At 39.4% G+C, this 13,812-nt stretch overlaps 2 protein-coding genes across 2 annotated transcripts; one reads left to right on the forward strand and one right to left on the reverse strand.

The window, feature by feature from the left end:
- Positions 1 to 2,260: 2,260 nt before the first annotated feature.
- LOC140800083 (NAD-dependent protein deacetylase SRT1) lies at positions 2,261 to 10,137 on the reverse strand. The gene is made up of 14 exons (XM_073154733.1): positions 9,785 to 10,137; positions 9,432 to 9,461; positions 9,131 to 9,223; positions 8,430 to 8,549; positions 7,865 to 7,965; positions 7,568 to 7,676; positions 7,308 to 7,387; positions 6,483 to 6,561; positions 5,679 to 5,732; positions 4,699 to 4,792; positions 3,944 to 4,026; positions 3,620 to 3,687; positions 3,412 to 3,514; positions 2,261 to 2,796 (listed from the first exon to the last, which is right to left on the reverse strand). Exons 1-14 carry the CDS (start codon positions 9,881 to 9,883, stop codon positions 2,512 to 2,514), a joined length of 1,398 nt encoding a protein of 465 aa, XP_073010834.1. The 5' UTR covers positions 9,884 to 10,137; the 3' UTR covers positions 2,261 to 2,511.
- Positions 10,138 to 11,830: 1,693 nt separating this feature from the next.
- On the forward strand, positions 11,831 to 13,559 carry LOC140799992 (fasciclin-like arabinogalactan protein 2). Its single transcript, XM_073154601.1, has one exon. It carries the CDS (start codon positions 12,053 to 12,055, stop codon positions 13,280 to 13,282), a length of 1,230 nt encoding a protein of 409 aa, XP_073010702.1. The 5' UTR covers positions 11,831 to 12,052; the 3' UTR covers positions 13,283 to 13,559.
- Positions 13,560 to 13,812: the final 253 nt, after the last annotated feature.

Here is a 13,812-nt window from a genome sequence, read left to right on the forward strand (position 1 = left end):
GGAGAGAGACCATGTACTCGCGGAACACTTTATTGCTAAGATGGTCTGGAGGCTCCATGTTAAGACAATTTTGAAGAAGAAGAAGAAGAAAAACAAACCTAGCTTAAAGAGAAGCGTTTCGGACTAGACTGACCGAAACCCAACAAGAGAACGATATGGAGATTAATGAAGAAGATTGGATAGACAGTAGGAAAAGAATATAGATCAGAAAGGTGAAGAGTAGAACTGGGTGATAGAGCGCATGCAATGGCTCTGAGCTTGAATAGATACAAGGAAACTTCATTGAATCCATGGAGGTCATCTATAACAAAGAATGCAGCACTACTATACTAATAACTAGTATATATATATATATATATATAGAGAGAGAGAGAGAGAGAGAGAGAGAGAGAGAGAGAGAGAGATACTACTCGATCTACATTACCAGAGTTGGCTCCTTGGCCACCGTTATAACTACCATAGCTTGCACCACCTTCCATCTCTCTTCTCTTCTGTTCTCTTTCTCTCTCTAATAGGGTTGGTGTTGAGAAGGGACCTCAGGGGGACGGGGGGCTTGCTATATAGTGCCATTGCCAGAAAACTAGAAGTCCACGTGGCAGGGGTGACGCGTGCAACGTTAGGAACGAGGGATAGATATATATATATATATATATATAAGTGGGTGTGGTCACCGCCGAGTGGAGTTAACAGTGTATTACTGTAGGTGGGGGTTCAAATTAAAGCTTCAGACTCGCCGTCGAGCGTTACGTACTTGAGTAGTTAATTACCCTGGAAACGAAGTCGATAACTTTGGACTAATTTCCGAGTAATTAGGGGGGTGAAATAGTAAAAATGACGCAAGTAAAACAAGCGATAATTAATATCGTGAGCTGTACGCATTTTTGGTACTGATAGTAATAATGGAACGCATTAATTTCACATTCACAGAAGTTTGTTTTCAACTTTATTCGTGGCTTCCTCTAATCACAAATAGAATTAATTGCTTATAGCTATCCAAAACTAGGTATAGTTTAAAAGTGAAAGAGTGGTATCATAATTTGAGAACAAAGAAATGTGTCATCTAAATTGGAGTTCATATATATTTATACTAGTTTGATTAGCCAACGTACGCATGGGAAAGAAATGCATGCATGCATGCACCCATGTACTTAGGGAGGAATCTTTATGTGTGAATGATCCATGTGTAAGATGCTTAAGTTTGGATTGACTTGTGTGTATATATATTTATAACTTAACTTCAGTCAAGATTAATGAGTTGGATTTCCATTTTATAACAAGAACCAACAGAATTATATTTTAACTTTCGCGTAGAATCAAAGTGAGGTGGACTTCTATTTTAGTTACGATAAGCGACAAAGTTCGTTGTTGAAACGAAAACGACCATAATTTATGTTAGATATTTGATGCATTGACCTTCCACTTTATAGTGCATGGTATCACGTGGATAACAAGAATCAATATTAGTCAAGAGACAACGTACGTTTAGTACAATTACATCATATACATGGATAACGGCGTTAGAGAATTGAATTAAAATTGCAAATTCCAGTTCATGAGATCAATAGGCAATATGGCGTACGTGGGTGATGACGCCAAGAGGAACTCTTATGAGGGAAGTGGATATTTTCAATGATTGGAATACCAATTAAGAGTTAATATTGCAGTGAGTGTATTTTATTTTAGTGAAAGATATTTCATAAATGTGTCGCTTGTACGATGGCTTAGGAGACTTGAGTTTGAATCAACTTGAGTTCATAAATATAGTCCACTGATTGAATTCTATCATAATATATCACATCAAAACAAAGATGATGAGACCCAGATGCACTTATATAATATATAGACTGCAGCATTTTAATCAAATACATATATTGGGAGAAGGTGATGTTCCAAATAGAAACTAAGCCTTTCTCACTGTTCCCACTACCTACAGAGTAGAATTCAAAACTTCTCAAAATAAATAAACATATAAATAAGAATAATCCAAACTCGCCTAACATGCATCCTGATCCGATTTGTGTAACTATATTGAAACTGGGCTTTTTATTTTGCCTTTCCAAATATAAGTTAAATTAAATCGTAAAATACCCAGAAGACTCCTCCTATCTGGCCACCACCAGGTGTACTGCTGAGATCAAAGACAAGTTAGCTGAAGAATTGGAGTGAAAAAATAGCTGCTGAATAATCAATCATGTAGTACGTCCTGTGAATTAATTTGCAGAGCATCACCGACTGCAAACTTCTATGTTTCAAACAATAATTTGGAAAACGGCCTGATGAAATCAAGCATTAAACTTCAGTAATGAAAACTGTGTTGAGGCTTTTAAGAAGCTTTACAAGATGGCATCGATGGAGGCTGGTTGTAGCTTACAAAATTCAGCCAGCCTCAATGCAACACCAAAAGTTCTACACTATTCTATTCTGTTAGTAGGGTACAAGTTAAGAAAGTTTTGATCTAGATATAATTATCCAGTGTTCATCCAGATCAAGAAAACCAGAAGAACCCAGTAGTTACAGCCATTTTGATCTCTTTGGAGAACTATCAACAACTTCGCTGCACCGTTTGACCATAAAATCACCATTGCTGTTGCTGGTGGTCTCAATTGTTCTGCCGGCGTCTTTTAGGCTATTGTACCTTAGGATATTTGTGACCACAGCATTCACATTAACTTCAGACCTGGGGTGGACCCTTTTCTCCAGCACAGCATGCTGCCCACAGAGAGACTTCCTTTCAGAAGCGTCCCTCAGCTCACGAAGGACCTCATTCTTATCGTGAATGAAGCTGTATTTTGTGACCTGCATAGATGTCAAAAATTTCCACTCTTTCATGTCAACATTTTATTTCCTTCCTAGGATCTTGATTAACTTTAGATGACACATAATCGCAGTCAAATACATGTAAATAAAGTATAAGCTATTCTGGACAAATGCAAAAGATTTCTAAATTAAAGCGATAAATGAGGAATTGAGCTCTGATTCTATAAGCATGTGATAAAGGGAGGTGACAAGTATCATGGCTTTGGACGTTATTAGATTGTTTTTATGGTAGAACAATATAAAAGAGAGATCATTGGTGATTCAAAACCAGCCAAATTCAGTTGAAAGGTGAAACTAAAGTTAGCTGCTAACTTGTTCACAGTTCACACCATACTAGGCATGATACATGTACAAGAGGACTCAAGAGGACTTGTCCAGATTGAGCAAACTGAGATCATATCCTAGGATGATGAAATCAAGAGACAAATTTCCACTAGAGATATGCATAATCAGGTATAAAGCTCTTTCAAACATAAATTGCATGGAAGGAGGGCAATAGAGTAAATGATGTGCTCTACATATTTAAACTAGTTATAACTTATAAGAAAATATAAGTAAATTATGCAAGAGATTTATAAGAAAATGATTTCTTACCTGGAAATCGATTGGCCACTCAATTATAGTGCATGGACAGCCACAACCATCGCTGAAGTTGAAAGTCAACAACATTTTGAAGGGTCTCCTCCTTGATGTCTCCCTGCAGTATAACAAACATGTCCAGTATTAAACAGGAAAAAAAGAATGAAAGAAGAAATACGCTCTTGTGTAAACCTTTAAACAAAGAATGAACATATTTAGGTACCTCTTTAAATAAAATGGCTGCTTCTGCAGGAAGGCAGGCTTTAAGTCTGGCCTTTCAGGAAATGAGATCTAACAGGAAAAGAAATGACAAAGAAAAGGAATATATGTCAGTCTCTAGTTAAAAGCAGGTTAAGAAAATAATGTTTTTCTTGTGGCAAGTATTAACAATAATATCAAAAGTGCAACCAGCAACAAGGTTGTGTTGAAGCCAGACCTTGAATTGAATGGAATCATGAATATGACAATATTCAAAAAAGAGGTTTACATAAAGGGACAACAATAATCAAGGACTTGCAGAGAAAAGTTTTCAGAAATAGTTATATACCTCAACCGATTTAAGAAATGGCAATGGTGCTCTCTGTCCATGTATACTTGTAATCCGAAGAGTCCATTTTACATAAGTTTTCTCTGTATAGTAGGTGCATAAGAATGTAATTTGAGTAAACAAAAGAAAATATAATCCTTTAATTTGAGTAAACAAAAGAAAATATAATCCTTTCTGATTGATAGAATGAAGCTTTATCTTTTCTTCCATAAGAAATCGATAGAAAAGGAAAACTGCTTCTTTCAACTTCTGAGCTTTTGTTACATATATATAAGCTGAACAGTCGGACAGAAAATATGGCCAGCCCAACCAGCACTGTGGTATAATGATACTCCCACACTGGTTTCTAAGGCAGTGGCATTGTTCACACCTATCTGAAATATAGATTTTTAAATCAAAAGTTGCCAACTCTTTTCCTCATCGAGATTATTCCCACGTGTATTAACAGGTAGATCTCCAAGTTGCATGAATTTAGTTGCAACTAAGAAGGTAGATAACAAATAGATAGATGGACTTCTATGACAAGTTTATCTAGTGTCCAATTTTGCTTCGTCAGAAATTTTGCATCATCCTCTACAGGGGGTAATGTCAGGTTAGCACCAACTGTACAGATCTATTGAGTGATTTTGGACCCTTTTCGTCTTTGTGTTATGCTCATGGCAACCTTGTATTGTTGTGGTGATGAATGATGATGATAAAACAGGAGTTCAGAGTAGAACACAAACTAGAATAACAGTTGAAGGACTTTATCTTACTTTTTGGTGAATGTAAAATACTGAGCTGGACAAAGTCAACCCGAATATATGGTGGAATTTGGAGATTAAGAATGTGCATGACACCTGCAATGACCTGTTCTAACTCCAATTAGTCATTGCAAAAACAAGAGACTGCAAAACTAATAGTTTAAGCAAGTGAAAATCAGAAAATTGTGATCAACAGCAGTCCTGACCTTGGAAGTGGGAATGTTATGCTAACTGAATTAACAGACCAATGAGATTAACACTATAGAGATATACTGATCATAAAAATTTAGAAGCTTCCATGTGTATACATAAAGCAGAAAAAGTCATTTAGCTAATCATATGCAGGCACAGTGAAATGGTACCATTTCTGTACATTAAGCATATTAAGTCTCTATCAAATGGTGGCACTTTTAAGCTAACATTAACTAGATAGTGCTGTGAATATAAGACAGGCATTTAGTAACAAATAAGGCTACTGTGTTCAACGCATCATGTCTTAATATGCAAAAGAGCTCAAGAAAGTATTTCACAAGGATAAAAAGGTACATGATGCATTTGCACGTACAGTAGGTTGAAATTTCTGACAATAGGTTTGTGGCATCTCATCTTAACCAAGAATATTTACTGAACTCCATGAAGCAACCTGTTTAAATATTTTTTATTATTTATAAAAGGTAAATGAGTGGGCACATGTTTGGAAGTGTTAAAGATATATCTTGATAAATAAACATCCACTATCTTCCTGGAGCAATCATTTTCTATGTTCATCCTTATCAGCTAAAAGTATTTCTTCTAATGTGCACCTCGCTATCTAAGTGTAAAAAATCACCAATCTTAATCAATATTTTGGTAGAATGGAGAGTATGATGCACCAGCCAAAGTATCTTTCAGGAGACTATGAACTATTTCAATTAAACTAACAATCAATGGATATGATAAATCCAGAATAGGCAGAAAGTAGCTAACATTCTCCTAATTTGAAGAAAGAATACCTTATCTACCAGCCCATGGATCACCAGACTAGCTTTTTTATCCTTAGGAGTAGGCTGAAAATAGAACATAAAAGATAAATAAGTACAGCAATATAAAACTAATTGAGCATATTTCTACCAAAGTACATCTGCACATTAGTAACTATCATTCGGTATTGGTGAACAGAATGTCAAAAGAAAAAACAGCTAATTACACCAGATATTCGATGGAATATTGCACATTATTTTCTTAATATATGAGTAATGAATCTTACTCTAACTTTATTGGAGAAAAAGAAAAGTATTTTGGCAGTATATATAGAAAATTAAGGTCAAATTTCTCATTTATACAGTGAATTTCCAGCGTCCTATCAAACTTTCCAAAAGATTTACTATCTTCAGTTTTCAATAGCATTATCCTGGTATTATTATTTAATCCTAGCTTCCCATACTTCCTGATTCTGTTAAATTACAAAATGCAAGTGCTCTGTTAAAGTACCATGGCCTCAAAAGATTCTCACTGACTTTGCAGGGGTTAAGTTCATCTTTAAAATTTTCTATAGCCACTCTCCTTGAGTAATAGTCATCAAAATTTAGGGAAGACTAGTGCGAATGTTAAAGGTGGATACATCCTTCTTTATTTTGTATATACTAAAAAACCAGAGCATTTAACTATTGATGAAGAAGTTTGTGTTCTAAAACAGCATGTTCATTTACAGCGTAATGCATGCAAAAGAAGATTCAAGGATTATCTTCTAAGATTTGGTGAAAGTCTGATGCCATTTCAGTGAGCATGCTCTGGTAGAACTAGAATTAAGAAAATACCTGAAGGTTTACAATCACAATCTTTCCTCCATTCTTGATTGTTTTCAAAGGCAAGTTACATGCAGGAGTTATCTGCAGACTGTGAGGGGCAAATATCAATGCACTGTTAACTGAGAAGACGTGAAAAAGAACTATACATGATCATGAATCAGACAAAAATCAAACTGTTTCCCACATTAAAAGGAATCAAAGAATAACTAGCTTCAAATGGGTTGTGTACAAGCTGAAGAGTCGTATACTTGGGTTTTTAGTAGCTCTCTTGATAGATGTTATGCTTGCTAGGCCCATTCAGATGATATGCTAATTAAATTTGCATTTAAAAAAATATATATTTTCCTTGTAAGTCACTGCTGTATATCTATGTATCTCAACAGGCACTGAGTTTTGATCTACTGATTTTCATCAGCAAGCTTACTGAAGGGAAAGGCTTTTAACATCATCTTGTTCTAGAATTAATGTCTGGTCTACACTGATATCTCTACATTTCTATGGACCCACTGACATCAAAATGACCAATTACATCTCATATTCCATAATCAGGATAAAGCTATACTTGGCCCTTTGGTTTAACTGTGCCTTGGAGACAAGAAAAACTCTTAAAATCAATAGTTCTCCTCTTTCTCCTTCATATAGTTTATCCTCTTAAAATCAAAAGTTCTCATCCTTCATCTAGATGTAATTATAGCAGATTAATTACATACAACTAGATTAGTAGCATAGAGAACTTTATGCAACCTTGTCTTCTGATAACAGAAAGAAATTTGCTGAAAATAAGTGAGCTATTAAATTATTAAACTCGTCTTCTGAGTGTAATTTGAGGCATACCTAGTCCCAAGACACAATACAACATCAGCTGTCCTACAGTACTTTTCTGCAAGATTCATTTCCTTCGGTGGTAGAGCATCCTGCAAATTATAAACACACATACAAATTATCAAACAAAAAGAGAAGAAATATTACAGCTGCACAAGAATCAAGAACAAAGTTAAAATATAACTACGCCAGAAGGAACCTCAACAGAACAATTCAAGCATGAAATATACTGGAAATGTCCATGGAATCAGCTAAAAGTGGCAGTGTGTCACCTCCCAATCAAGAACCGTATCCTTTAACCTTGCTCCACACTTCTCATCGGAACATCGTCTTGATGTCTCTTTCATTCCTATAGTCTCAATTTCAAAATCTCGAATATATCTTCAAAAGAAAAGGATAATTCAAAGTTAGCTAAGTAATATTAGTAAGTAAGCTGCATTATAGGGCGAGCAGAAAAAGGCCAAGGAGGCAGAAGAACAGGAAAAGAAAAGAAAGAACTTGACATGAGATGTTCAGATAAACTGTGAAGAAATAATATATCCAAGTGAAGAAAAGTAAAACACCCATACTCAATTCCACAAGATGGGCAAAGTTCCCTAAAGGAATTTCCATGCAATTCAGCAAGTTTCTCCCTTGGTATACCAGATCGAAGATGAAGGCTATCCACATTCTGGCAAAGATGACTTTCATAAGTTTTGCTCAACCTAGAGTTGCATCAATATTAGAAGATCACATAATATAAAAAACATGAAATGGCAATACTTCGCAGGGGACTTCCGAGACAATTTTAACAATGAATGACCTATAGACCAGTTGATAAGTGGAGCCTTTGCCTTGGCATGAAAAAAATCTAGAAAAAGGGAAGGATGGTTACTTTGAATATATGAAAATTCTGTCACGTATAAGGAACAACTAAAAAAAAGGAGCAAATCAAAGCCACCAAGCATGCAATCAGGTATCTAGAGTTTTTCATACTTCAGCAGGGACAATCTTACATTCTTAGATTCCCAAGAACTAACAAGATTCACGTAAGAAAGTCTCTATAGTTTATACCCAGCTGATAACAATATGCATGGACTGTCAAAAGTACAAGCACTGAAACACATGCAGGTATCAGAAACAAAATGCACGTACCTGGCTGATAACAAACTTTAAGATACCTGCTCTTTCCAGCTCCACTAATGCCATATGAGTCAAACTTGGCATTGCACGGTGGAAAGGAAGTGATGCTTCCGGCACACCCTTTCCTTCATGCTGCAAAATATGAACAAATTGATTGTCGCTTCAAAGTAGTACAAAATGATCAGGACAAAACTTGATTTGATAGAACTATAGAATTGTATTCCACAAAAATCGGCAAATCACTCAAACCCAATTAAATTAGTCAAGAATAACCTACAAAAATATGTTTTGTACTTTTCTTGATTTCTGGGTGTACGAATAGAGAAAAGACGACCGTCCTAAGAAACTTAAACTTATGTCATTAGGCCACCCAAGTTATGGAAGAAAAAGAAGATATCCTTTACAAATGAAAATAGAAACATAACAGTATAATAAATCCTTTCAGTAAAATTAGTTAACATTTATGAAACAGCTCAAACTACTCAGTTGGAATATATCACCTTCTAAGCAATTGTTGGAGTAAAAAAAAGAATGGGCACAGCTTGGGTATGAGTGTAGCTACACATATACATGCACATATATGTGATTACTCTTGCCAATAGTTAAAGGAACAGGTCACTTTCCACAAAAGAAAAGAACTACATTAAACACAAACAAACCATCAAGGCTGTCGTTAAAGAAAATTAACTCATTAAAGATCAATTAGCATCCACCTGAAGAGTCCAAACACCCTTAGGTCCACGAAAATCTGGTATTCCACAAGAAGTTGATATCCCTGCCCCTGTAAATGCCACCAGATGTTTACTCTGCAACAATGCATACTCAAAGCATGTAAGAATGATAACCATACATCTTTACATATAACTGAATATTTCAGAGTGCACTTAAGAAAAGAAAATATTCTTCTCCTGTCACCCCCAACCAAAGTTCATCAGAACAAAGGAGTGGACAGGGGCAGAAATGCCGTACTCCATGAGAACTATCTTCAAAAACACCCATAGTGCAGTTCCTAACCTTTTGTATCAGTAAGGCGAGTTCTTCGATCTGCATCGAATAATAAATTCAAAAGACATTAAAGTCTGTATTTTGAAAGAGTTAAAGATTGCATCTTTGTCTTTGCTTGACAGAGGTCTTACAAACTTAAGGACGATCTGAACCTACCCACTCGATGTAACACTAATTATTTTTTCCCAATCATTAAAATAAAGGACCCGACCAATTAAATTAAGTGCTCTATCTTCCAGTAATCCACTTTGCACGTTCTACATGAAGTCACCAAACTAAATTCAAGAAACAAACAGGCGAACAGACAGCAAGGTAACAAGGCGAGTAGGAGCGAATCAAGGAAAATAGTAGAATAACATCACCTTCTCCTGCAAAACGCTGGGAGCATCAAAGATCTCAGACATCCCCACCGTGCCCACATCTTCTCTGTACGACAACTTCTCCGCGTAGCCCAGGGACATTCTTCCCTTCTCACCTAACAAACTATAAGCCCTAATTCCCTCTCTATTCCTCTCTTCCTCTCTCGCTCTCTCTCTCTCTCTCTCTCTCTCTCTCTCTCTCTCTCTCTCCCCCTTAGCTCGTGGCTTTCTTCTCCCTTGGGAGCGGAGCTGTGGATTTTATTTTGCAAAGGAGGACGACAGGAGAAGGGGAGGGGGGGGTGTTCTCGCCCCCAAAAGGCCAAAGCTAACACATATAGCCACTTCCTCCTGTCAGCTGGGACATTGCCTATTGTTGACAAATTAATACGGTCGAATCTAGTCACCTTTGGTGAGAATAAGGCAAGCGTCACCAGGTGGGCTTTGTGTGGAATTCGGAGACATGGCTTGTTTCCGCAGAGAATTTGAAGTTGAAGGTGAGATATTGGAGGAAACAAAACCACTTATAAAAAAAATTTCAACAATTACAACAAGTGGTTTTGTTTCCTCCAATTCTCACATTCAAATCAAAGCTCATCATTTTTCTTACAATTTCACTTGGAAACACTAGTAAAAGTCCTACTTATAAAGACATGCTTTCATCTATACAGTGTGAATGTCCTATTGCTTCATCCATTTCTTGTGAATGTACTTTGTCTGTTCCATCATCTCAACTAACATACCTTTGACTTACTTTTGAAAGGGTTGAATAGGGGAGTGCGAAGAGATAAAAATTCAAGAGATAGAAAAGTAAAACGGAAAACCAAACCAACCAAATAATGAGAAGAATTCATTCCTATGCCTCTCACTGGCAAAACTATAGTAAATCACACTTTATAATACGAGCCCACAAGTCTTGGCCCAAGGCCTAGTCATTTGGCCTGCTAACATTGTACTTCTAGTCCCCAAGCCCAACCGGGCCCATTCACGTTGCTTCTTGCAAATTTACCATGTGGTTTGACACGTGATGAATCTTTCATAAAAGTAAGTATTTGACTGAGGTCCATTGATTAGATTCCCCTTATCCTTATATATATATATATATATAAGAAGTAATAAAGGGTAATAAATTTGTCTTTTATAATATACCTGATGGATGATATGGCAGGCAGTCGGCCAGAAAAAATTAAAAAATAAAAATAAAAAAAATTGCGCGCGCTTCGTGCTTCAAAGAAAGCAGCCGATCCACCCACCAACTCCTTTACGCCTCCACCGAACAAACAAAGAGCAAAGAGAAAGCGCGCTCTGCGATTCCCGTTTTGGATCCGCTCTCGAGTCGAGTTCGTAACCGACAAATTGAGGGGGAATTCCGACCGTCCGATGCCATCGTTCCTCAGCTGGATCCAATGCCAGAGACAAAACCCCTCAATGCTCGCGGATTCGCCGCAGGTGTCGGTGGCCAGCATCCGTCGCCTTCCTCCCGACATCATGATCACCGTACACGTGGCGCGTCCTCCTTCTGCCGGGTGGGACCGGCAGCGTTCAAACGCTTGCCAGAAGTACCCTGCTACCCCTTACGGCCAACATAGTAAATCTCATTTACAACCATCTGGGTTTATATCTGAGCCGTAGGATGGCGGATGGGCGGATGAGATCGAGGGAATAAAATGTTCGAGGACGGCGTCGATGAGAAGACTTGCCGTTCGGATTGGGAGATGCCAGGGGCACGTGCACCGTCCACGCCCCTTTGCCTCCTTTTGACTCCATCGGGGCATCGGTGCTCGTGCTTTTTAACGCCCTCGGCTTCCCCTTTTTTTTTAAAAAAAGTACAGCGGCTAAAAACCATGCATTAATTATTTGTCAACTAATTAATTTTCATATATGCCCCAGAAATCTTCACAAATTATTATAGGGGACCAAAAATGAATAATTAAATAATATGGAACTCTGGAAAGTACATTTTTTTAAAATTAAATAATTGCTTTTCCCCACCGACAATTTTAGGAACTGTCAGTATTTCTTCGCATTAGATTATTTTTTACGGATGAGGGAGAGTGAAAGATGTGAAGTAGCACGTTATCGTAATTAAAGCGAAATCGCAGGGTGTTTACCTTCCACTAACAGCTAGATGCCGGGAGTGTGCCTACTTACTAGCACACTGCCTCGGTTTCTTTCCCTTCTTCCACCTCCTGCTCCTCCTCTCACTTATCCGCCTCCTTATCTCTGCTATACCCCGGATATCTCGACACCGGAATAAGCTAATTCTTAGACAAAATGCGTCCTATTCTTCTCCTTATTCTCGTCTTCTTCCTCCCGTCGTCGTCCACCGCCCACAACATCACACGGATCCTGGCGGCGCACCCGGATTTCTCCACCTTCAACCACTACTTGACGGAGACTCACCTCGCCCACGAGATCAACCGCCGCCTCACCATTACGGTGCTAGCCCTTGATAACACAGCCATGGGGCCACTCCTCTCTCGCCACCACACCCTCCCCACCCTCCGCCACCTCCTCTCCCTCCACGTCCTCGTCGACTACTTCGGCGCCCGCAAGCTCCACCAGCTCACCGGCGGTTCCGCCGTCTCCTCTACCCTCTTCCAAGCCTCCGGTGATGCCCCCGACACCGCCGGGTTCGTCAACATCTCCCTCCACCGCGCCGGCCACGTATCCTTCTTCCCCGCCGACTCCGATCCCGCCTCCGCCTCCCCCTCCTCCTTCGTCAAATCCGTGAAGGAGATCCCCTACAACATCTCCATCATCCAGATCAGCTCCGCCCTCTCCTCCCCCGCCGCCGAGGCCCCTGCCGCCGCCCCCGCAGCCGTCAACCTCACTGACCTCATGGCCAAGAAGGGATGTAAGACCTTCGCCGATCTGCTCCTCTCCACCGCCGACGCCGCGAAGACCTTCCAAGACGGCGTCGACGGAGGTCTCTCCGTGTTCTGCCCGATAGATCAGGCGATGAAGGCGTTCGCCCCCAAATTTAAGAACCTAACCGCCGAGGGTAAGCTCTCGCTTCTCCTCTACCATGCCATCCCAGTTTACTACTCGATCCAGATGCTCAAAACCGACAATGGAGTGGTGAACACCCTGGCGACGGACGGCACCTCGAAGAATTATAACTTCACTGTTCAGAACGATGGCGAGGTCGTCACGCTCAAGACGGCGGCGGGGAAGGTGGCGAGGGTGACCGGGACGTTGAAGGACGACGATCCGTTGGCCGTTTACACGATCGACGAGGTGTTGGAGCCCAGGGAGCTATTCAAGAAGGCAGAGACGCCCGCGCCGGCGCCGGCGCCTGAGGTGGCGGAGGCGCCCAAGGCGGGGAAGAAGGGCAAGCATGGGAAGCACGCGTCGCCGCCGGCCCCAGTACCGGCGGGCCCGGACGAGCAGCCCGCGGATGAGAAGGTGGCGGATCAGAACGCCGGCAAGAGGGTAAATGCCGCGACGTGGGCGGCAACGGCGATGGCGGCGACGATCATCTCTGTGCTTGTTGTCGGTTAGGGTTGGTTCTGAGTTCCTTCTTCTTGTGTTATCGATTGAGAGGAAATAAGAGAGAAGGAAGCTCCTCACTTGGCTTTGTTTTTCACGTACTCTATTATCTTGTTTATTCCTATTTATTTATTTTTCTTCTTTTTTGGTTTCGGTGTGTGGTAATGTTGGTACGAGAGATTCGATGGAATTGTTCGTCTTCTTCTTCTTCTTCTTCTTCTTTTCTTGCTTTAAATTGTAGAGTGTGTGTATTATGAAATTTTTCTAAAGTACGCTTCAGTTTGAGATATATCTTCTCTCTCATTTTGATTTGTTCTTGCTATAAATAATTTTATGACGCTTGGATATGTTAGATAATTAGTAAACATAAAAGCTTACGCAGATCAACAGTAAATATTAAACTAGAAGGAGATCATTCATTAACTCTTCTCGCTGGCCAGCCCAATTGGCTTGACTGAATTCATTGAGTGGTGAGCAATAATGGAAGGAAGCTGGAAGCGTATGGCAAAAATGGGAGGGACCCATATATGTTAAAATTTGGA

This window comes from Typha latifolia, chromosome 13 (assembly GCF_019914945.1).
Source record: "Typha latifolia isolate L0001 chromosome 13, TyphaL0001v2, whole genome shotgun sequence".
Taxonomy (NCBI): domain Eukaryota; kingdom Viridiplantae; phylum Streptophyta; class Magnoliopsida; order Poales; family Typhaceae; genus Typha; species Typha latifolia.